The sequence below is a fragment of the Lolium perenne genome, chromosome 5 (genome assembly GCF_019359855.2).
Source record: "Lolium perenne isolate Kyuss_39 chromosome 5, Kyuss_2.0, whole genome shotgun sequence".
In the NCBI taxonomy this organism is placed as follows: Eukaryota; Viridiplantae; Streptophyta; class Magnoliopsida; order Poales; family Poaceae; genus Lolium; species Lolium perenne.
This window is the reverse complement of record NC_067248.2, coordinates 133,985,524-134,009,454: the sequence shown is the minus strand read 5'-3', so window position 1 is coordinate 134,009,454 and position 23,931 is coordinate 133,985,524. Positions and strand designations below refer to the sequence as shown.

Here is a 23,931-nt window from a genome sequence, read left to right as displayed (position 1 = left end):
TCTTGATCGTGTCGAGAAATATCAGGTTTAGTCCACTTCCACCATCCATGAAGACTTTGCTCATCTTGAATCCCCCGACCTGTGCTTCGACTACTAAGGCAGCGTGTCCTGGTTTCGGTATGGTCATCGGGTGATCTGCTCGGCTGAATGTAATATTCTGAGACGACCACTCGACATATTCAGGGATGTTTGCCATGATGCTTTCTGCCAGGTTGATTTCTCGAGTGAGCTTCTTAATTTCTCTTCTTGAAACACCTGTCCTGTGGATCATACTCATCTGCCCACGTGGCGGTGAAAATGCCTCGTTGGGTTGGTGAGGTTGAGCCTGCTGGACCTAATGCTGTGGTGGAGGTGGTGGTGGTAGCGGTTGCTGACCTGCCTGCTGGATGAGTTTGTGCATGTCGATGAACTGCCGACAGTCCCTGAGCAGGTGGCTTGACTTCGTTTTGCCGTCCTTAGAATCGGTATACGAGTGCAAGTAACATGGAGCGTTGATCTGCTCAGCGTAGGGCAGTTCGGGAGTCCTCTGCTACCGTGGTTTATAATTGCCACGGTTCCCAGAGTTGTTCCGATTACCGTCCTGTCGATCGTCTCTTCTATCGTCATATCAATCGTCCTGCCGATCGGAGTACCCTGCGGCTACCAGGTTGTTGTCGTCGTAGCTGCGGTTCTTCCTTCTCTTGTGACGATCCCTTCGACCACCCGAGTCGTGCTTCGGCTGGTCGTCGTCTTCGTCGTCACTGCGCTGTCGCGGCTTTCACACGTTGTCCTCGCCATCAGCCCAGCTGTTGGCGATTTCCATTAACTTGGTTATGGTTTTTGGCTTTTTGCGTCCGAGTTCTTCTATGTAGCTTTCACGTCGGATGCCATCGCTGAAGGCGTCGATTGCTCTGTCGACAGATACATCTTCGGCAGCGTTTAGGAGTTTGGTGAATCTCCCGATGTATGAGCGCATCGATTCCTTCTGCTTTTGCTGGCAATGCCGTAACTCTTCAATCCCGACGGGCCTTTTGTACGTTGCTTGGAAATTGGCAACGAAAGCATCTACTAGGTCGTCCCATGATTTGATGGAACCCTTCGGCAGACGCCTTAACCAGGCTCGCGCTGAATCCTTTAGGTAAAGCTGCAAGCACTGCATTACTGCTATCTGGTTTCCCTTATGCAGAATCACAGTCTGCAGATAGTCGTCTATCCAGGACCTTGGCTCCTGCTGCCCATCGTATTTGGCAGCATCAGTAGGGGTGGGTTTGAACTTTCTGGGTGGCATCGCCTCACGGATTTTGTAGCTTAAACAATTGGCTCCCCTGAGCTCGCCGTCGTTCTCCTGACTCTCATCTGAAGAATCACTGTCATACTCCTCCCTAGCGGCGCGTCGTCGCCTTGCTTTGTCGATCCTGCTCTGGGTGATTTCATCCCGAGCATCTCTCGCATGATGCTTTGAGCCACTAGCCTGCAACGTGGTCTTTTCCTTTCACGGAACTAGATTATCTCCCAATATCGCGAGACTTTCCAGGGCGCCTCGATGGGCTTGAGCCATGGAACCTTTAGGGCGCTGATTGATGAGGTATGCAGCGAGGTTGGCGGTCGCTCCTGCGACGGTTTTTGGCCGTGGCATGCCCGCGGTGTCCGTGGTCATAAAGGACTTGGTCAGGTTCGACGTTATTTCTCTAGCGTCATCTTCCGATAACCTAGATAGTCTTGATCGATGCTTGCCTGCCCCTTGAGTACTTCGAGAGGCGCTTCCTTGCGAGCCTCTTCGTCGTTCGCTGGATCGGTCTGCCGCAGATAGGCGTCTCTCGAGGGTGGTTTGTTCCTTGAATAATCGTTCCCGGTTTTCTCCAGAATAGAGCGGTAAGCATTGAGGGTGCCAGCCGTGGTTCCTGCTGGGAGCGGCGTGTTGTTAAGCACGGCTGCCTTGGCTGCTGCCCACTCCTCCTCTGCGATGGTGTGGTCGCTGTTGTTGTTGCTGGCGCTGTTCTCAAAACTAGCTCGCCTACTGGAACGGGGGGTGCGATCTCCATCTCCCCTGTTAGCAACGTAAACTTGGTGGCGTGCCGCTCCTCGGGTGACACCTTGGACAATGCTGTCGACACTATCTTCTCCCGATGAATACTGGGCATTGCAGATGAACGGTGTGTCGCTCGATCCCAGCCCGTGCCTGGTGTCGCAGTTCAAGCAGTAGTACGAGGTTAACTCCGAAGATGCGGGATTGTCGGATCCAACCGACATGGAAGACGCCGAACGGGGAGTCGAGGGCGTGGGCGAACTCGTTGAGCCTGTCAGACCAGCCGAAAGGTCGAGTGATGATGACGCGCTTGGACTCGTCGATCTGGAAGTGGGCGACTCCAACAGCTGAAGGATTCCTTCTGAGTTGACGTTGTAGTGGACGCTCCCGAAGGTCATCTCCATGTTGCCTTGCAGATCGAAGAAGGTCGAGCGAGACGAGTCACTGTGCGGGGTGAATTCATAGGAGCCGAAGCGAATCGGGCTTCCCAGTTTTGGCGATGATGGTGTTGATGAAGTCGCTGATGACATGACGGGCTCTGCCGATGTCCGATCTTGTGCCGACAGGGTTCCCACAGACGGCGCCAATTGTCGAGGGTACTCCTCGGCAATGCCCTCCGATTGGGGCTTAGGGTTGACGGAATCCTGCAAGCTGACACGAGACATCGGTTCACAGACAAGCGGGGAGAGCGATTTACCCAGGTTCGGGGCCCTCGATGAGGTAAAACCCTTACGTCCTACCTGTCTGTTCTTGATTATAAAGATATTGGGTTACAATGGGGTGCCGAATAGTTCGGCTGAGATCTCGTCGAGAGGCTAAGTGCTATGATGACCTAGCTCTAGATTTTTGGTGGCTAAGATTGCTAAGATTGATTGTGTCCCTCGGCAGCCCCTCTCCTGGCCTTTATATAGGAGGCCAGGTCTCAAGAGGTCCAACCGAGTACGACTAGGTTTACAGTAGTTTTAAATTTAATCTTTCCTTGTTCGGCTGCCTCTTTGTCTTGCCCGTCAAGGAATCTTCTGGTGCGCCATCCAAGTGGCCCGTCTTGCCTCCAAGTGCCTTCATGGGCCTCCAACTAGACAATACGGGATAGGACAATGTCGGTTACCCGAAGGGTAATGCCCACGTCACCAGCCCTAATGGGCTAGGTGCACCAGCCCTCAAGGCCCAAGCCGGCCAAACCCCCTAGGGTTTAGGGGAAACCCTAATAAGGTATGTTTCGGGGGGAAGGAAAGTTCCCCCCTCCCCCTTGCGCCGGCCCTAGATGGGTTTGGGCTTGGGGGCAACCCTAGCCAACCCCCACTATATTAAGAGGGGAGGGGTGGCGGGCCAAAGCCCCCACCTAAAACCCTAATCTTCCACCTCTCCTGCCTGCCAGTTTCTCCTGCTCCTGCTTAGTCGAAGCCCTGCAGGAATTCTCCTCCACCACCACCACCACGCTGTCGTGCTGCTGGGATTCCGAGGGGATCCTCCGCTGCTCGCTGGAACGGGGAGAGGAAGGACGCCATCGGCACCGTACGTGTGACCGAGTACGGAAGTGCTACCGGATTGCAGCACCAGAACGATCGTCTACATCAACCACGAGATCTGATCTCGTTACGGCTTTGGATCTTAGAGGGTTAGTCTCTCTTTTTTTCTCGTTGCTCCGATCTCATAGATTAGATCTTGGCTTTTCCATAGATTGGTTCTTGGTTTTATTCGTCTTTGCGGTGATTTTTTTGTTTTCTATGCTGCGAACCCTACATGATCCACATGACAACAACATTTCCTCATAGATTAAACACAAATTAATTCAACAACATCAACTGCTTGCTAGCAAGTTCAAGATCTCAGGACACCAAATTGTTCAACAACATAGCAACTACTAGTCTATTACAACCTAGCATATCATAGATTAAGCACAAACTAGTTAGTTAACCTAGGAAGTTCATCATTTTAGGACACCATCAATTCTTTCAGTATTCCATCTGTCTTCTTAAGCTTGTCCTTGTGAACATGTCCAACATTGAAAAGATCAAATACACAATACTCCAACTTCCTCTTTTCTTCCTTGAAAATGACCACTTGTTGCTCTGCCTTCACCCTCATTGCGTTCTCAAGCTCCAGCTCATGGTTGGTAATGGTTGGTAAGCTTTGCAACATGCTCTATTGTGTTACCTAATTGTTTATGCAGCTCTAGGCTCCTCTTCTCTAATTACTATTTTTCTAACACAAGCCGGTAATTCTTTGTCGCATACTCCACATTTTCATAGATTCTTTTGTCTCTCTCATCCTCATACATATTCCAAAGCTCCAGCAAACACTCCTTCATTGTAGATGGCCATTCACCATCTACCCAATGAATTTTGTCGCACATCACATCCTCCTACACATCTAAGAAATTATATAGGCATTATCTACACAAGATAGTAACTACACAAAGAACTACTAGCAATATATAAATTTAGACAGTAACTATGTAGGCAGTAACCAAAGTAAAATAGCAAATGCTATCTATTTAGCCAATAGTTAGATAATCTACACAAAGCAGTCAAATAATAAAGGCAAATAACTAAAATAATTAAGCAGTGCTATCTAAGTAATCTAACTAAATTTTCTACACAAAGCAACCAAGCTGCAGTAAACAATTCATCAACTAATATATACACAAAGCAGTCAAATAATCTGGCAGAATTTGTTGTACACTACCTAAATTATCTACACAATGCAATCACCCTAGCTTACATCCACGTCCAAGAAATCTCCGATGGTCTTTGCGCCTTCAAAGCACACATACGTGTACATGGGCATGTCATGCTTGCAACTCAAATCACAATCATCATAGCCGGTTTAGTCTGGGTGCATCAAAATTTCTGGAATCTAAATCAAGGCAGATGAAGCAGATTTGAGGAAGACATTCGACGAATCGAAGCTAGGATGCAGAAATCCCAAATCAGAGAAAACCCTAACCCCAATCCTACTGGTGGACGAGGACTGATGTCGTGCCCCTCGGTGAAAACCGAGAGCAAGCTGTCGTCGCTTCTTTCTCGGCATGGCGACGGCCGGACTCTGCGGCGAGGCGGCGAAGGAGGAACTAGAGCGACCGAGCCCGATGTGGAAGGAGACCAACTGGCTGATGCGTTCCGGCCCGGTCGGAATGGCACCTCCTTAACCGGCTCGGGGTGAGATGGAAGTGGCTCACGGCCACGTCGGCACTGACGGTAGGGCCGCAGCGGCTAATTCGATGTTCGGTGAAGTTTTGCGCAATCTATTGCTGGCTGCCCTAGAAATGATACGACACAATTTTTTTTAACAAAAGTGGTACTGAACCCGTCCACTTCGCCTCAAATGTGGTACTCAACGAAAATTGACCAAGCTCTGTTCGAAGCAAATACGTGCAGCATGCATCACGTGTTGCAATGACGATGATTGGAAGACTTTCATCAACTAGACACTATGGATACGGCTTCCAACTCAATCCAACGGCTGAGCGGCATCGCGCGCGTCCCCTCCCGATTGGTATGAAACATCCATGATCCATCCCTCGCGCTCATGGAGTTCGAAACATCCCTCCCGCCGGCCGGCCTGACCGACCACCGTCACGTCGCTTGCGCCCGCCGTTACCAGATACAAGACCGCCCCCGACCGCCGATGCATGGTATCTCTCCCTTCCTCCGTCTCTCCGACGTGGGGGTGCGGCGACACGGAGGTGGATGGAGCTCGCTTCGGCCATCCTGCACGCGCCCTGCTCGATGAATTGACTGCGAAGGTCAAAGTCCCTCACTTTCTCTTCTACCTTGTTGTTGGGGTGTCTCTCATCATGAACTGTTTCAAATAGTCTAATGGACAATGTATGCTTCAGCAACCGAATGGAGGAACTATACAGTGAATTTGATATAGTTGGAGATTTGCTCCTATCCTAAGCATGACATAGCCAACGTGATCAACCTTCTTTCTTGCGTGCAGTTGAATTGACCAACCCCATAAAGTCAGGAATCCACGATTATTCTTCCCCATCCAGTTTATTGGTAAGCATCTTAGCAATGTATACCAGCAACTCATTATATATATTAGTTTAGATGCAGATAAGTTTTTGTACCCAATATGGATAAACCAAATTCAGCACTCTGGTGGGCATATTGGATCCCAACCTGGTATCAAACTGCATACATGTCTGGAAACTGCACATTATTCTGTGGCCTTAGCTGTGGGGTTAGAGCGTGGGCATCATCAGTTCCCTGAAAGTGACCATCCTGGCCTGATGCATCCTCAATTTCTTTGAATGTTCAAATACAGATAGATGTTATGGATATGAGAGATCCCACCTTTATTGGTACTAGCTTTAATACTGGCATGGCGTTTTGATTATCTGGTCAAATGTGTCACCCTCTACCAGGACTTTTCTGGAGCTTAGGTGGCGAAAAAGGCTGACTTTGAGTCTTTGACTGCCTGTGAGGCTGTGAGGCAATGCACTGGCATGATTACAACCCTGGAACCATTTATCTTTAAGAAGTTGAAACCCGGTAGCATTCTGTTTTCGACCTGGAAAGATTTTTTCCTTTTCAGAATTGACACAGACAAGCACCAGAAATAGATACATGTTTCAGGCACCATCCGGTGCTGCCATCTCCGCAACCATGGCTCCAGCTCTTCCACCAAAAGTTGCCACCGTCTCCCTCCTCTCCTTTCTCATGCTAGTCTCGTGCGCTGCGAGTCGGGACATTCTGCAGCTGGGATCCTCCCTCGCTGTGGAAACCTACCAGAGTGACATCCTGCGGTCACCGGACGGCACCTTCTCCTGCGGCTTCTACAGCGTCTACGACAAGGCCTTCACGTTCTCAATATGGTACTCCGAGGCGGCCAACAAGACCATCGTCTGGAGCGCAAACCGCGACCGCCCCGTCCACTCCAGGGTGTCAGTCCTGACCTTGCGCAAGGACGGCAACATGGTCCTCACAGACTACGACGACACCATCGTGTGGGAAGCTGGTGATTACCTCAGAAATGTTCAGCATGCTCAGCTGCTGGACACCGGAAATCTCGTCATGAAGAATACCAGCAGCGACATAGTATGGCAGAGCTTTGATTCACCGACGGACACGATCCTGCCATCCCAGGGCATCACAGCTGCGACAAAGTTGGTCCCGACAACCCAGTCTCGTTCTCCTGGTAACTACATCTTCCGTTTCAATGATATATCGGTGCTGTCACTCATATACGATGTTCCTGATGTCTCGGATATATATTGGCCGAATCCTGATAATAGCGTCTACGACAATAACAGAAGCCGGTATAACAGTACTAGATTGGGCAGTTTAGACAGCAATGGGGTGCTTGCATCTAGTGATTTTGCTGATGGAATACTACTTAAGGCATCTGATGCAGCAGCAGCGGGGACCAAGAGAAGGCTAACTCTCGACCCTGATGGTAATCTCCGGATGTACAGCCTGGATGACTTGGATGGGGTGTGGTCAATTTCAATGGTAGCAATCTCCCAGCCTTGCACCATCCATGGTCTATGCGGTCAGAATGGAATCTGCCATTACTCGCCTAAACCTACGTGCTCATGCCCACCAGGTTATGTGATGACCAACCCAGGTAACTGGACTGAAGGCTGCACGGCTACTTTCAAATTAACTTGTGGTGATCAGGAACCTGTGCAGTTTGTGAAGCTCCCCCACACGGATTTCTGGGGATCTGATCAGAAGCGTCTTCTAGGAATTTCCTTGGACGCTTGTATGGACATTTGCATCCGTGACTGCACCTGCAAAGGCTTCCAATACCAGCAAGGCACAGGGTCATGCTACCCGAAATCTCTTCTTTTCAATGGAATGAGTTGTGCGACACCCAGGGTGAGAGCAATCTATCTCAAGCTCCCTGCCAGGTTCAATGTTTCAGATACACCTATTCCTCAGTCCAATGTGTTGGATCCGGCGCCGCCTACTCTGCAGTGTGAACAGATGAGCCGGGGAGTCAGATACCCATTTCCGGATGTAAAAGAAACCAGTGATGGAGAATCGAAGTGGTTCTACTTCTACAGTTTCATAGTTGCAATTTCTATTATTGAGGTTTCCTTCATAGCATTTGCATGGTTCTTCGTCTTTAGAAGAGAGCTGGGGCCATCAGAGATGTGGGCAGCCGAGGAAGGTTACAAGGTGATGACTAGCCATTTTCGAAGATACAATTACACAGAGCTCGTGGAGGCAACAAGAGAGTTCAGAGTTGAGCTAGGAAGGGGAAGATCAGGCGCTGTGTATAAAGGTGTACTAGAAGATGAAAGGCCAGTGGCTGTGAAGAAGCTTAAAAATATAAGTCGAGGCAAGGAAGAGTTTCAAGCTGAGCTAAGCATCATTGGCAGGATTAACCACATGAATCTTGCGAGAATATGGGGGTTTTGCTCAGAAGGGTCACACAGGCTGTTGGTTTGTGAGTATGTGGAGAACGGATCCCTGGCAAACATTATGTTCAGAGACCAAAAAACTTTCGTCCTGGACTGGAAGCAAAGGTTTAATATTGCATTAGGTGTGGCCAAAGGATTGGCCTATCTTCACCATGAGTGCTTAGAATGGGTCATCCACTGTGATGTGAAACCTGAGAACATACTGCTGGACACAGACTTTGAGCCTAAGATCACTGACTTTGGGTTGGCGAAGTTGCTAAACAGAGCTGGATCCAGTCAGAACATGTCGCAGGTGCGAGGAACAGTAGGTTACATAGCTCCCGAGTGGGTTTCTGGCCTCCCAATCACAGCGAAAGTTGATGTGTACAGTTATGGAATTGTGCTGCTTGAGCTTTTATCTGGGGCAAGAGTTTCGGAGCTGGCTGTCGGTTCAGACGTGCACAGCATGCTCCAGCAGCTTGTCAGTGTTCTTGCTGATAAACTGGAGGGGCATGAAGAATCATGGGTGTGTGAATTTGTTGACCAGGAATTGAGTGGACAGTTTAACTATCTGCAAGCAAGAACGGTGATCAAGTTGGCTATTTCTTGCTTGCAAGAAGATAGAAACAAGAGACCGACCATGGAATCTGTTGTCCAGACTCTCCTCTCGTTTGATGAAGCTAGTGATTAGTGCTAGGACTACAGCTGTTCGTGGAATGTTTAAATAGGGTAAGAGTAGTATTTGTGTGCATGGTATAGAATGTATAAATGCTTTCAACAAGTTGTCATTACCATACATTTGAACATTGGATACAATTGGTCTTGGTTTGTTTCTTCATCTGAATAGTCCAGTGGTAAAAAAAGATCATGTTTGTCATCATAATTTCAAGTTTATAAATATCCTGTAAATGCTAAAGTTTGACCTAATTTTTGAACAACATTGCTAAAAGACAGTTAATGCTTATCTACTCATCTGTGTGATGTTTTTGTTTGTCTCTACTTACTCTCTTCTCATCTTTCCTCATTTTCAGTGATGTTCAATTTAGTTTAATGTGAACCATAAATCATGTGATTTTTCTGTTGCCGGGGGAGGGTATATACTTTTGCCGGAAGTACTATGCATACGATCCCGATGCAATATCCAGCGGACTCCTTTGATTTGGTCTGATACGTCTAAGGCCCATGTATAACGTCGTACAGAAATCATACATGATATGTAGCAGTGCTCTACTTTCTTCTAAAAAAACAGTGCTCTAATTTTGTATTAGCTCAGTGACAGCCATGTATTCACATTTATTTTCAGGTCTACAGGAGTCATATTTTTTTAGATAAGTAGTCCTAGAAGTTATCGAGGTAAAAAGAAAGATGCCGAAGGGTGTCAACAGAATCTAGTGTGCTATCAGCACAGACGCTAGGAGAAGCCAAACCACTTTGCCAGAAGGCTCCCTTCTTGGCTAGCTACCTACACACTTGGTGAAGAACAGAGGTCAGGTAGATCACAACTATATTTTGTATGTTTACCTGAATGTGTGATCTTGCTAAACATATAGGGAATCCAGTTATCTATGTCAGTTTTATTGTTGATGTAGTGAAGATCCTTGGTTGGATATATGGAATCGAAACTGGGAACCCTGAAAATGATTGATTGGCTAATGGTATCATCAATGAGGAATAGGTTTGTAGCTTTAATTCCAGTGCCACATCTATGAGATACTTCTTATGAATTTCAGTCAGTCCTTGGCCGTGTGGGAGTAAATACCACTGAAGTTCTTGTTCAACTTAACTGTTACAGAATTTCTTTGAGCCATACAATCGGCCACGAAAGCAAGCACATAAAAGGTGTCATGCTTTCCTTTTGCAGTAACATTCATAACATTTTCAGTGAGCTGATCAAGAGACTGATGCTAACCTCCCTCCGTCCATACATCCAAATTTAGATAAATCTAAGACATCCTTTTATGGGCAGAGCTAGTACAATAAAGCTCAGGGCTACCGGAACAATACTGAGACAACAGCTGGCCAACCTGCCCTCTATAAGACTATGACAGGACCCTGATACGAACATCTGAGTATTTCTCTTCTTCACTTCGAGAAGTATATCTAAATACTTCTGACTCTCGTGCACCCATTATTCCTGTAGTATTGACTGTGTGGTCACGCTGTTCGCTAGGTTCCTTGGTTGGTCGACATCGAATCCACGAAGAACTAGATGGTATGCGAGCAACTGTAGTAGAAATAACAGACATTCTTCAGTAACGAAATTCCAACAAAAATGAGATGGTGCTAGAGTAGGTTTTGGGGTTCGAGAAAAAAAAAGATAATACAGTTTGGACGAAACCTGTAATGGAATAATATTGAGCACTGGCTGGAGACAATCAGCAACCTGTGGAGCTTCAATCGCTCTGCAAGATCCACTGGGACTGACAGGAGATACATCTCCCTTTGATCACATGACAATCAGATAGAAAGGAGCTGCTCGATCACTGACTGTTGCAGCAGAAGGCCCTGCTGAGACGAAAATTGACCAAGCTCTGTTCAGAGCAAATACCTGAAGCATGCATCACGTGTTGCAATGACGATGATTGGAAGGCTTTCATCAACTAGATGGTATGGATACGGCTTCCACCTCAATCCAACGCCCCTCCTGCTCATGGAGTTCGAAATATCCTCCCCTCCCGCCGGCGGCCGGCCGGCCTGACCGACCACCGTCACGTCGCTCGCGCCCGCCGTTACCAGATACAGGACTGCCCCCAACCACCGCTCCATGGTCTCCCTTCCTCCATCTCTCTGACACGGAGGTGGATGGTGCACGCGCCCTGCTCGATGAATTGACTGCGAAGGTCAAAGTCCCTCACTTTCTCTCTTACCTTGTTGTTGGGGTGTCTCTCATCATGAGCTGTTTCAAATATTCTAATGGATACTGTATGCTTCAGCAACCCAATAGAGGAACTATACAATGAATTTGATATAGTTGGTGACCTGCTCCTGTCCTCAATCCTCATCCCCTAAGCATGACATAACCAACGTGATCAACCTTCTTGCTTGTGTGCACTTGAATTGACCGACCCTTTCTCAAAAAAAAAAGAATTGACCGACCCCATAAAGTCACGAGTCCACGATTGCTCTTCCCCAACTCCAGTTTATTGGTAAGCATCTTAACAATACTATATGTGCCAGAAACTCAGTATATTAGTTTAGATGCAGACAAGTTTTTGTACCCAATACGGATAAACCAAATTCAACACTCTGGTGGAGTGGTGGGCATATTGGACCCCAACGTGGTATCGAACTGATTACATTTCTGGTAGTTGCAGATTATATTCTGTGGTCCTAGCTGTGGGTTTAGATAATGGACATTGTCGGTTCCCTGAAGGTGACTATCTTTGCCTGATGCATGCTCAATTTCGTTCAATGTTCAAATGCAGAGAAGTCGTCCTCGACTCGAAGCATCAATCAAATAGATATAATGGATACGAGCGACCCCACCTTTATTGGTAGTACTAGTTTTAGTGCTGGCATAGAGTTCTGATTATCGGTCAAATGTGCTACCCTCTACCAGGACTTTTCTGGAGCTTAGGTGAGCGAAAAAGGCTGACTTTGAGTCTTCGACTGCATGTGAGGCAATGCACCGGCATGCATGATTACAGCTCTGGAGCTACTTTTAGATCCTTAATAAGCTGAGACCCTGTAGCATTCTGCTATCGACCTGGAGTGGTTTCCCCCTTTTTCAGGATTGAGACACACAAGCACCAGAAATAGATACTTGTTTCAGTCACCATCCGGTGCTGCCATCTCTGAAACCATGGCTCCAGCTCTACCACCAAACCTTGCCACCGTCTCCCTCCTCTCCTTTCTCGCGCTAGTCTCATGCGCCGCAAGTCGGGACATTCTGCAGCTGGGATCCTCCCTTGCCGTGGAAGCCTACCAGAGTGACATCCTTCAGTCACCGGACGGCACCTTCTCCTGCGGCTTCTACAGCATCTACGAGAACGCCTTCACGTTCTCAGTATGGTACTCCAGGGCAGCCAACAAGACCGTTGTCTGGAGCGCGAACCGCGACCGCCCCGTCCACTCCAGGAGGGCGGCCCTGACATTGCGCAAGGACGGCAACATGGTGCTCAGAGACTACGACGACACCCTGGTGTGGCAAGCTGCTGATTACCTCACAAATGTTCAGCATGCTCAGCTGCTGGACACCGGGAATCTCGTCGTGAAGAACACCAGCGGCGGCATAGTATGGCAGAGTTTTGATTCACCGACAGACACTCTCCTGCCGTCCCAGCGCATCACCGCTGCGACACAGTTGGCCCCGACGACCCAGTCCCATGCTCCTGGTAACTACATCTTCCGTTTCAATGATATATCGATGCTGTCACTCATATACAATGTTCCTGATGTCTCGGATATATACTGGCCAAACCCTGATATTAGCGTCTTCGACAATAGCAGAAGCCGGTATAACAGTACTAGATTGGGGAGTTTAGGCAACAATGGAGTCCTTTCATCTAGTGATTTTGCTGATGGACTACTACTTAAGGCCTCTGATGCAGCGGTGCCGGGGACCAAGAGAAGGCTTACTCTCGACCCTGATGGTAATTTCCGGATGTACAGCCTGGATGACTCAGATGGGGTGTGGTCAGTTTCAATGGTAGCTATATCCCAGCCTTGCGCCATCCATGGCATATGCGGTCAGAATGGAATCTGCCATTACTCGCCTAAACCTACGTGCTCATGCCCACCAGGTTACGTGATGACCAACCCAGGTAACTGGACTGAAGGCTGCACGGCTACTTTCAAATTAACTTGTGGTGATCAGGAACCTGTGCAGTTCGTGAAGCTCCCCCACACGGATTTCTGGGGATCTGATCAGAAGCGTCTTCTGGGAGTCTCCTTGGAGGCTTGTATGGACAGTTGCATTAGTGACTGCACCTGCAAAGGCTTCCAGTACCTGCAAGGCAAAGGGTCATGCTACCCGAAATCCCTTCTTTTCAATGGAATGAGTTGTGCAACACCTATGGTGCGAGCAATCTATCTCAAGCTTCCTGCCAGGTTCAATGTATCAGATACACCTATTCCTCAGTCCAATGTGTTGGATCCGGCACCGCCTACCCTGCACTGCGACCAGATGAGCCAAGGAGTCAGACACCCATTTCCGGATGTAAAAGAAACCAGTGATGGAGAACCAAAGTGGATCTACTTCTTCAGTTTCATAGTTGCAATTTTTGTTATTGAGGTTTCCTTCATAGCATTTGCATGGTTCTTTGTCTTTAGAAGAGAGATGGGGCCATCAGAGGTGTGGGCAGCCGAGGAAGGTTACAAGGTGATGACTAGCCATTTTCGAAGATACAGTTACAGAGAGCTCGCGAAGGCAACAAGAGAGTTCAGAGTGGAGCTAGGAAGGGGAAGATCAGGCGCTGTGTACAAAGGTGTCCTAGAAGATGAAAGGTCAGTGGCTGTGAAGAAGCTCAAAAATATAAGTCGTGGCAAGGAAGAGTTTCAAGCTGAACTGAGCATCATTGGCAGGATTAACCACATGAATCTGGCGAGAATTTGGGGGTTTTGCTCAGAAGGGTCACACAGGCTGTTGGTTTGTGAGTATGTGGAGAACGGGTCCCTGGCAAATATTTTGTTCAGAGACCAAAAAACATCCGTCCTGGACTGGAAGCAAAGGTTTAATATTGCATTAGGTGTGGCCAAAGGATTGGCCTATCTTCACCATGAGTGCTTAGAATGGGTCATCCACTGTGATGTGAAACCTGAGAACATACTGCTGGACACAGACTTTGAGCCTAAGATCACCGACTTCGGGTTGGCGAAGTTGCTAAGCCGAGCTGGATCCAATCAGAACATGTCGAAGGTGCGAGGAACAGATGGTTACATAGCTCCCGAGTGGGTTTCTGGCCTCCCAATCACAGCAAAAGTTGATGTGTACAGTTATGGAGTTGTGCTGCTTGAGCTTTTATCTGGGACAAGAGTTTCGGAGCTGGCTGTCGGTTCAGACGCAGAGGTGCACAGCATGCTCGGTAAGCTTGTCAGGGCGCTTGCTGATAAACTGGAGGTACATGAAGAATCATGGGTTGGTGAATTTGTAGACCAGGAATTGAGTGGACAGTTCAACTATCTGCAAGCAAGAACGGTGATCGAGTTGGCTGTTTCTTGCTTGCAGAAAGATAGAAACAAGAGGCCGACCATGGAATCTGTAGTCCAGACTCTCCTGTCGTTTGATGAAGCTAGTGATTAGTGCTTGGACTACAACTGTTTGTGGAATGTGTGGATAGGGTAAGAGTAGCATTTGATTGCATGGTAAGGGATGTACAAATGCTTGCAACAAGGTTCCACTACCATCCATTTGAACATTGGATACAACGGATCTTGGTTTGTTTCTTCGTCCGAATAGTCCGGTGGTAAAAAAAAGATCATGTTTGTCATCGTAATTTCAAGTTTATAAATAACATGTAAATGTTACAGTTTGACCTATTTTTTGAACAGTGTCGTTGCTAAAAGACAGTTAATGTTTGTCTACTCATATGTGTGATGTTTTTGTTCATCTCTACTTACTCTCTTCTTGTCTTTCCTCTTTATTTAGTTTATAATGCGAATGTGAACCACAAATCATGTGATTTTTCTGTTGCTGGGGGAGGTTATATACTTTTGCCGGAAGTACTATGCATACGACATATGCATGTATGTTCCCGGATGCAATATCCAGCGGACTACTTTGATTTGGCCTGACACATCTAAGGCCCATATGCAACGTCGTACCTGATATGTCGTACGCATTGCAGTGCTGTACTTTTGCATTAGGTCAGTGATACCCATATGTATCCACATTTATTTTCAGGTCTGCAGGAGTCACTTTTATAGAGGAAGTAGTCCTAGAAGTTATCGAGGTAGTAGTCCTAGAAGTTATCGAGGTAACAAGAAAGATACCGAAGGGTGTCAACAGAATCTAGTATGCTACCACAGACGCCAGGCGAAGCCAAACCACTTTGCAAGAAGGCGCCCTTCTTAGCTAAGCTACCTACACACTTTGTGAAAAACAAAGCACATGCAGATGACAACTATAATTTGTATGTTTGTCTCCTGCATGTGTGATCTTGCTAAATGTATAGGGAGGCCAATTATCTATGTCAGTTTTATTATTGATGTAGTGAAGATCGTCGGTTGGATATATGGAATCAAAACTGCGAACCCCTGAAAATGATTGACTGGCTAATGGTATCATCAAATGAGGAATAGGTTTGTAGCTTTAATTCCAGTGCCACGTCTATGAGATACTTCTTATGAATTTCAGTCAGTCGTTGGCCAGCTTACGTGTTTTGAACTGAAATGAGAAGTCTTCTCAATCGTGTGGGAGTAAATACCAGTGAACTCCCTGTTCAACTTAACTGTTGCAGAATTTCTGTGAGCCATATCATCGGCCATGAAAGCAAGCACATAAAAAGTGCCACGCTTTCCTTTTGCAGCAACATTCATACATTTTCAGTGAGCTGATCAACAGACTGTGATGCTAACCTCCTCAAACATCTACAATAATTAGACTATCGTGAACCTCACGGCTACCAGAAACAATACTGAGACAACAGCTGGCCAACCTGCCCTCTATAACAGAACCCTGATACAAACATCTGAATATTTCTCATATCTGAATGCTTCCGACTCCCATGCACAGATTTTTCATGTACTATTTACTGTGTGGTCACGCTCTTCGCTAGGTTCCTTGGTTGGTCGACATCAAATCCACGAAGAACAGTAAGATGGTATGCAAGCAACTGTAGTAGAAATAACAGACATGCTTCAGTAACGAAATTCCAACAAAAAGGAGATGGTGCAAGTGTAGGTTTTGGGGTTGGAGAAAAAAAGATGATACAGTTCGGACGAACCTGTAATGGAATAATATTGATCACTGGCTGGAGACAATCAGCAACCTGTGGAACTTCAATCACTCTGCAAGATCCACTGGGACTGACAGCGGATGCATCTCCCTTTGAGCACATGATAATCAAACGCCCCTTACGAGAAAGGAGCTGCTGGATCACTGACTGTTGCTTACTGCAGAATGAGGAGAACAGTTTACGAATTTTCCCTGCTGAGATGAAAATTGACCAAGCTCTGTTCAAAGCGAATACCTGAAACATGCATCACGTGTTGCAATGACGATGATTGGAAGGTTTTCATCAACTAGTGCTAGCGGCCCATGTTTCATCTCACCAGCAAACATGCCTTCACTGTGCATCAGTGCAACCTCCTTAACTTTGAGGGCACCCTCCAAGGCAGTGGCATAGTTGTAACCCCTTCCAAACACAAGGAGGGACTCCGAGTCGATCAACGAAGAGGCAAGTTCCTTCATTTCAGAATCAAGTTTCAGAACTTCACTGGCATGGCCTGCATAGTGATATTACACACGTCATTTGAAAACGTCAACAAGAAATAACATTTTTCTTGAGGTGCATGGTACATTGTTAAACCAACAAGGCATACCTGGGAGACTGGAAAGACCACTGATGATAGCTTCCCTTCTAGGTTGAGTGGATATTTGGTCAGATCCAATAGCCAATGCCAGCATTGCCATGACTACTATTTGACTAGTGTATGCCTGCATGGATTTCAGAGATGTTAACTAAGGAACAAGATGCCAAAAAACTGAACCAATGCAAGATGAGAATGACAAAAGTTTACCTTGGTGCTAGCAACACCAATCTCACAACCAGCGTTGATATGAATTCCACAGTGAGTTCTTCTTGAGAGTGTGCTTCCAACAGTGTTTGTTATGCCAACACAAAGTGCTCCGTTTTCTAGTGCATAATCAAGAGCAAGGAGGGTATCTGCTGTCTCCCCTGACTGGCTAACAAAAACTGCAGTGTCTTCTCTGTAGATAGGGCCTTGCCTGTCCAGCAAGTCACTTGCAACCTCCATAGTCACGGGAATACCTATGGCCAAAATAACACAAGGGAGAAACATATGTTTAAAGACTACTAGCAAAGTACCTATTGCACTGCAGATTTCTAAAATTTCCATACAAGGACAATGCAGTTGGACATTGATTTGACTCACCAGTTAGTTCTTCCACAAAAGTTCTCGCAGCTAACGCAGCATTATAACTAGTGCCACAGCCAATAAAGACTACCCTTCTACTGCGTCGGATTGTTTTAAGGTGCTCCTTCAGTCCACCCAAAAGAACTCCACCATCCTTCAGTCTACCCCTCATTGTTGTTGTCAGTGAATGTGGTTGTTCATGGATTTCTTTTTGCATGAAGTGGTCATAGCTTCCTTTCTTTATTTGTTCAACTTCCATCTCAAGAACAGATAATGCTCGTTTCACAGACGCTGGCTTCTCTTTGTCATGGTCAAACTTAAGGATAGACACGCCGCCATCCTGCAACATTTACAATTTTCAGAATTTGGGAAGGACATAAATTGTGAAGTGTAAGCTTTGTCTAAGAAACAACAACGCTGCACATATATGCATCTCAATGTTTTATTTTTCAGTCATTGTAAAAAGTGGGGAAACAATGGTGAAAATAGTAGCGATGAAGAGTGAATAGACTGAAGTTGATAAAAGCACATTTCCCAAGCAAGACTGATTAAGAAAAAAGGAAGTTGTAAAAAAAGGCAAAGAAACAATTAATGATGCGTTCAAACAAAGAAATCACTTCAAAAGTACCTTAATATGAACTATTTCATTATCTTCAATAGCTAAATAATTCTTAGTATGCTCCACAATAGCACATAAATCACTGGAGAAAAACAGTTCTTTGGGCTTTCCATTTGCTGTCAGTGCTTTCACATCGTGGAATGATTTCCCAATCTTTTGACCACTCAATTCCTGAAAATATAGAGACAATAGTTACGACTGGTACACCATCAAATTCAACTCAACAGAAGCAGCACTATAAGATCTATATTGTTACAGTAACCGGAAGTGGAAGGCGTAGCAACACCAAAATGGTAGGAGAAAGGGTAAATCATTACTGAACTATCCTTGCCATAAATTAGACAAACTTCTCTACGAACATTCAAACATAAAAGTTTCATTGTGAAGGAATAATGTGGAACAAAACCAGCTAACCATAGAGTAACTATATATCGAATATTGGATTGCAGACCTCGTGACAGATTCTCATTCATGACAAAACCATACGAGGCAAAAAAAAATGCATACAGGTCTTATGTATGCAAAAGCAGAACTAATATCATTCTTCAGACCTTTATGTTTTCTGTTTGCATTTTTTCAGTTACATAATTTTGGAAATAAGTGGCGGCAGACATGCAGAGACGATTAGATATAATATGTTAACTTTAGATGTTAGGGTCAATAATAATATGCTTATTGAAAGGCTTGAAAACTTGCAGACATACCATAAATAGCTAGTGTATAAACAGAATATTAGATTAACTTCCTTGACACAAACGAAATAGCAAAAAAATAAAGATACAGGGGTATTGTTGCTTACATTGACACCAAGTATCAGTGTGCTGCCTCGTTTGCATGCAATCAATTCGTTGGGGTAGTGTGGACTTTTAAATATAAGGGCGTAGGCTCCTTCAAGCTGCCTCATGACTTCATTAACAACTTCGATAAATGTCACATCACCTGCGACAACAAATAAATTGTAAGAAGTCGCTTTACTTAGAACTAATACCCACATGTTCACACTCCAGACAGTAATTCAGTAACTATTTAATTCGTTATTTGATGATCAGATCTCTCAAGCTCAGGGAATTAACCTGACAAGTTTAGGGCAATGTATGGCCTAGAAAGTTTCTAGGTGACCGATAGGAAGTGTTGAGAAAATGTAACAGATGCATAGCTTTAGGCCTCATTTGGTTTCTATGTGGCAAATATTGCTTCAGCAAGACTATAATTCTCCAAGAAAAACTTACGAAACTAAGAAAACAGTAGCTCATTTGTGATTTTGCAATGAATAGTTGAATACCATAACACGCCCTAAAAAACATACATATACCTTCTTCATCATGAGCCTTATCAAAAACAAATTTTGCTAGCTTTGGGATGACTTCTGTGTCGGTGTCAGACTCAAAGGTAAACCCATGCCGAATTAGCGTCTCTTTCAGAACCTGAAGACATACATCAGAAATACCAAGTTACACCAGAAATTTTGCACTGCATCAGGCTATTCGTGCAATAATAAATCGAGATTGGCATCAGGAGGTTGAACATGATCATGCTCTCATGCATGCAAGGTTGTAGATAGTATCGTGTCAGACATGTGTCATAAACAAATGAGCATCTTTTGAAACCAAACATTCTGAATTACAATATGGTGTAAGCAACCCTGCAACTTTCTACATGATCAATTGAGATTCTCAGTTTTTTTTTTTTTTGGAAATCCTTCTACTGTTTAAGACTAGTATACAGTAAGAGATAAGGAGACAGGCCATGTGGAGGTCTGAGAACATGAAACTAATTATAGTCCACTAGCACAACATCTTCCTAGTTCCAATAATGCATGGTGCATGTGCATCAACTGTAAAGGTAACTACAATCAAATACTACAACAACAGAATTCTATATACAAGATCACGAGATTTTTTGAAGCAAACCTCATAGTTGGTGATGATGCCATTGTGCACGACCAAGAACTCATCACCGGCGCCAGAAGACTGCGGGTGACTGTTTCTGGGGGCGGGCACACCGTGTGTAGCCCACCTGGTGTGGGCAATTCCAGCATGCACATTGAATGCGGCATCCAAGTTCACCTCATTCTCATCAACCTCTGGAAAGAACAAAAAATGGAGCAAGTCTTAGCTTCTGTGGTTTAATTTAGTAGCGGCGTGCACCAAATGAAGTAGCAGAATTCTCACGAGGAACTTGCATACAGAAAAATCGATAGGAAATCCCGATAACAGGAGGGATTATGCGCAAAATTGCATAAATAGTTGACTGATGGCATAAATCTGAAACAAGTTATACTGGATCCTAACGGGAAGAATTGTAATTTTTCTTAGAAGATCCAGAATTTTGGGCGTCATGAGATCCCAATCTCACAATGCGAAGCGACAGCAGCAGCAGCAGCAGAATTGCCTTCCCAATGACCACCAAACCCAAAATTCAGTACAGCGGAATCCAGAATGCGATCTGAACCCCAGTCAAAATTCACCGCGTGAAATAGCCTATAAATTGCCGACCCCGATCGACGAACCACCTAGCTCAAGGCCCAACTAGAGCATAAATAATCAAACATGCACTCACCGGAGTAGACGGATCGCACGAGGTTCTCGATCTTGCCCTCCTGGCGGTACACGAGCGGGGCGGCCCCGGCGTAGGGCGCGGCGGCGGAGGACAGGAGGTCGGCGTCGACGGCTATCCCGGAGGAGTCGTAGCCGCGGTACTCGAGGCGGCGGAGGCCGTTGAGGAGCACCTCGAGGATGTAGCGGCGCTCCCGCGAGACATTGTAGTTGAGGTAGGCAAAGATCCCGCACATCCTCGGCCGGGAGTTGGTTGGGGGAGGCTTCTGGAAAGTGGTTCGGAGAGGAGGTCGGAGGTGGAGGATGATGAAGGAGTCGCCGGGCCGGTGACCGGGCTGCGGGGAGGAAGGAGGCAGGAAAAGGCCGCGTCTTTTGGGTGGAGGCTTCCCCTTTGAGCACGTTTTTATATGATGCAACTGCTAACGGGGAGGTTTTGTCAGGTCAGCGTCAGTGGTTAACTGAAACCAGGAGGGCGGAGCGCGCGGGCCGGCGGCGACCGCCGGCGTTGGAGAGGAGAGGAGAGGTGAGGGGAAGACGATGACGGACGGTTTGTGGAGACTCGGGATCGAGGGGTCGGAACTCCTATTTTCTTCTGGGATTGAGGGGGGCCGATTTGGAGAAGAGGAGGTGTGTGGCATATAACCCAGAAAAAGGCATATCTCTTGTTTGAAAAAGATTACATTGACAGCCTCTACGCTGTTTTGCAACTTCGATCAGGTGAGCGTTCATAATTACTTCGCCTTGTGGAATCAGTCAAAGTCAAATTTTGCAACTTTGGTCAAATACAAGCGAAAACTACTTGTTGGTCTCCTCCCCTGAACAAGTGCTCAAGATCAATACTTGCTTCATCGAGCATGACAAGAACGGAAGTACGTGTTTGCTGGTCCGGAATAATGAAGGGAGGCTTCTGCGTGGCCTACGAGCAGCAAAGGCTCACACGAAGACATATTTCAAAGTGACAACAAAAATTTGAAAAAAAAATACTGCATGTATATATCTCTATGTGTGTTCATCAAGTTTCGCGACAAGCGATATATTCATACAAAACTTTGGTATAACTACTTATAAAAAAATTGGTAGATATGCTATACAAAGGCTCGCACGAAATCAAATATGTTTCTCCATGCAAATATCAAATGTGTTTGCTTTTTCTAGACGGTGGAGTGCTTGAATTTCAAGAGGGAATTCAAGTCCATGGTTAGAGGATAATAGCCCATTTCTTTCTCCACCAGACATATCTTACTAAGCTACCCGTATCACATTTCATATCATGATTGTAGTTTAAATTTAAACTAAAACCACGATAAGAATTATGAAACGGATGAGTAGTAAGATGCTAAGCAGAAAATATATGAAGTATGGAATGTGCAAGTGAGGTTAGACTGTCGTTAAGTTTGGTGGACTATAGCTAGCCCACATGCGCTGACTGGAAGACTTTGAATACTCTCCCGAGCTGATCCGGGCGCATATCCATCCAGACATGCTACCGTCGCTCTCGCTTGTCACTATCCACCCGTCCACATGCCTTCATGCTAAGCGCTTCCATGTAGCTACCAAAACATGTCCACGCTGAATTCATGTGTATCGTACGTGTGGATCGTGTCGATTGATGTCGTTTTCTAATTGCTTCGATCTCGGGAAAAATATATTCTGCAATTTCCGAGCCTCTTCGTCGTGCTGATTTTTTTTTTTTGTAAGGCTCCAACGCTAGATGCAGCTGATTCTTCTGCTATGTTACAGGACCTCGGGGGTCTGGCCTGCTGTGGAACTTGAGGCCCGCAGCATATAAACTCAAAAGGACACCCAGAAGAACGGCTGAATCTGTGTCAGCCCATGCGAAGGAAAAGAGAAGTTGTGTTCACATATCTCACCTCACAATCTTTTTTTTTCAAAAAAAGTGCAGACATAGACCCTCACATATATGTACATACAGTACACTCATCTTTATAAACGCATGTACGCATATCCTATCTCTATGAGCACCTCCGAGAGACTGAGTCCAAAAAACTGTTGGATTATTAGGCAATTTCCGTGTGAGTTTAATTACCGAAAGCAACATTACAGATGCACAAGCATACTTAACCAAATACATCAGACTAAGCGCATGCATCAGATCTGAACATGGAACAAGTAGCAGTGCAAAGTAGGATAATAAAAGCACGTACATCGCGATCGGGAAGGTCGCACTAGCAGCAGCACCACCACCACCACCATGGGAGTTGTTGATGTCGCCCATGGTGTATTCGGATCTGTCGATGAAGCAGCCGAACCGTCGAAGAAGAGCACGAACAGCAGCGAGCAGTCGCGCCGAGACGCTCCCCAAAAACCTTATCGTCCGTCTCCCGGTGCAGGATCTCAACGGACGGGGTTTCGGAGGCCTGCTCTCCCGGACGGCTGTGCACGCAGTCGCCGGGATGGGGAAGACTAGAGAGTAGCACAGCAAAAGGAACTTCGCGAGAAAGGAGAGATCTAAGAGCACTGTTTTCCAGATCTGATCGTTCTCCTTGTAGCGTAGGAAGCCAGGGACACGCGGCGAACATGCACATACAAGTCGACACGTACCCAACACAGTTGGTGCACCAAGCAAAAATTTAGGCTTCCTTGAGTGTGTCTCGAACTCGAACTCGAGTCACGAAACGCGACGTGCGTGCGTGCGTGACGTGACGTGTCGTGACGTGCCGTGCCGTGCCGTGCCGAGCCGAGATGGGCGGGCGGAGGAGGAGGAGTGCGCGAGGGCTCCTTCTATTCTCACTCACTTGGAATGACTAGAACAGCAGCCCTTATATACCACTCCAACTCTCTCCCAACTAGCAATGTGGGACTAAACTTTGTCCCCCAAGGATGTCCCAAGCTGTCAACGTGATGGGCCTTGAGATTTCAGGAATTGTAGACCACATGGGCTGCCTTATTGGGCTGCAGCCCATCTACATTCAACAATCCCCCACCAGATCTCATATGCACATCAGATGACACATTAGTTCCATTTACTGTTTAATATACCTGCACTTCAGTGGAGACTGTTAAGTTGAACTTCCACTTAGGCAAGGTGCTACGCTTGACTACAACTGAACAATGGACTATGCCTTGAATTGTCAGTCTTTGTGCAACAAGTTTCGCTCAATGCCGGCACGGTACTAGGCTACCATAGCCTTCCGCTCGGGTGGAGCTTATAAGGCATACTCCTCGGCCCTTCATGAGCTTACTAGAGATTCACCCAGATCTCCCACACTATGACCAGTAGTGTCGCTCATATAGGTGTGTTCTTCAAAAGATCGCCCTGTAGGATGGCGTCTTCGCTCATTAAGAGCCGCTCAGAACACATTAAGACATTGTCAACCTGCCTTACAGTTGCTATGAG

General features: G+C 46.3%; 4 protein-coding genes across 4 annotated transcripts; 2 read left to right on the top strand and 2 right to left on the bottom strand.

The window, feature by feature from the left end:
• Positions 1-5,463: 5,463 nt before the first annotated feature.
• LOC127299954 (putative receptor protein kinase ZmPK1) lies at positions 5,464-9,144 on the top strand. Its single transcript, XM_051330016.2, has 2 exons — positions 5,464-5,753; positions 5,951-9,144. Exon 2 carries the CDS (start codon positions 6,583-6,585, stop codon positions 9,052-9,054), a length of 2,472 nt encoding a protein of 823 aa, XP_051185976.2. The 5' UTR covers positions 5,464-5,753; positions 5,951-6,582; the 3' UTR covers positions 9,055-9,144.
• A 521-nt stretch (positions 9,145-9,665) lies between these two features.
• LOC139831029 (uncharacterized) lies at positions 9,666-11,907 on the bottom strand. Its single transcript, XM_071820001.1, has 3 exons — positions 10,912-11,907; positions 10,702-10,803; positions 9,666-10,587 (listed from the first exon to the last, which is right to left on the bottom strand). Exons 1-3 carry the CDS (start codon positions 11,127-11,129, stop codon positions 10,569-10,571), a joined length of 339 nt encoding a protein of 112 aa, XP_071676102.1. The 5' UTR covers positions 11,130-11,907; the 3' UTR covers positions 9,666-10,568.
• A 22-nt stretch (positions 11,908-11,929) lies between these two features.
• On the top strand, positions 11,930-14,749 carry LOC139829793 (putative receptor protein kinase ZmPK1). Its single transcript, XM_071820000.1, has one exon. It carries the CDS (start codon positions 12,166-12,168, stop codon positions 14,602-14,604), a length of 2,439 nt encoding a protein of 812 aa, XP_071676101.1. The 5' UTR covers positions 11,930-12,165; the 3' UTR covers positions 14,605-14,749.
• A 992-nt stretch (positions 14,750-15,741) lies between these two features.
• LOC127299955 (glutamine--fructose-6-phosphate aminotransferase [isomerizing] 1) lies at positions 15,742-21,180 on the bottom strand. Its single transcript, XM_051330018.2, has 11 exons — positions 20,578-21,180; positions 19,929-20,101; positions 19,331-19,442; positions 18,818-18,957; positions 18,028-18,189; positions 17,418-17,739; positions 17,043-17,293; positions 16,845-16,959; positions 16,493-16,748; positions 16,247-16,415; positions 15,742-16,135 (listed from the first exon to the last, which is right to left on the bottom strand). The coding sequence occupies exons 1-11, from the start codon at positions 20,807-20,809 to the stop codon at positions 16,052-16,054; spliced, it is 2,016 nt and encodes a 671-aa protein (XP_051185978.1). The 5' UTR covers positions 20,810-21,180; the 3' UTR covers positions 15,742-16,051.
• Positions 21,181-23,931: the final 2,751 nt, after the last annotated feature.

Bases quoted from the DNA above. Each gene is read 5' to 3' on its own strand.
- LOC139829793 (XM_071820000.1), top strand. From the start codon at position 12,166: ATGGCTCCAGCTCTACCACCAAACCTTGCCACCGTCTCCCTCCTCTCC.
- LOC127299954 (XM_051330016.2), top strand. From the start codon at position 6,583: ATGTTTCAGGCACCATCCGGTGCTGCCATCTCCGCAACCATGGCTCCA.
- LOC127299955 (XM_051330018.2), bottom strand. From the start codon at position 20,809: ATGTGCGGGATCTTTGCCTACCTCAACTACAATGTCTCGCGGGAGCGC. The intron at 18,958-19,330 runs GTATATGTATGT...TTGTTGTCGCAG, and splicing joins TAAGGCTCATGATGAAGAAG to GTGATGTGACATTTATCGAA. The intron at 17,294-17,417 runs GTGAGTCAAATC...TTTTGGCCATAG, and splicing joins TTTTGTGGAAGAACTAACTG to GTATTCCCGTGACTATGGAG.
- LOC139831029 (XM_071820001.1), bottom strand. From the start codon at position 11,129: ATGGAGCGGTGGTTGGGGGCAGTCCTGTATCTGGTAACGGCGGGCGCG. The intron at 10,804-10,911 runs GTATTTGCTCTG...ATGTGATCAAAG, and splicing joins ACACGTGATGCATGCTTCAG to GGAGATGTATCTCCTGTCAG.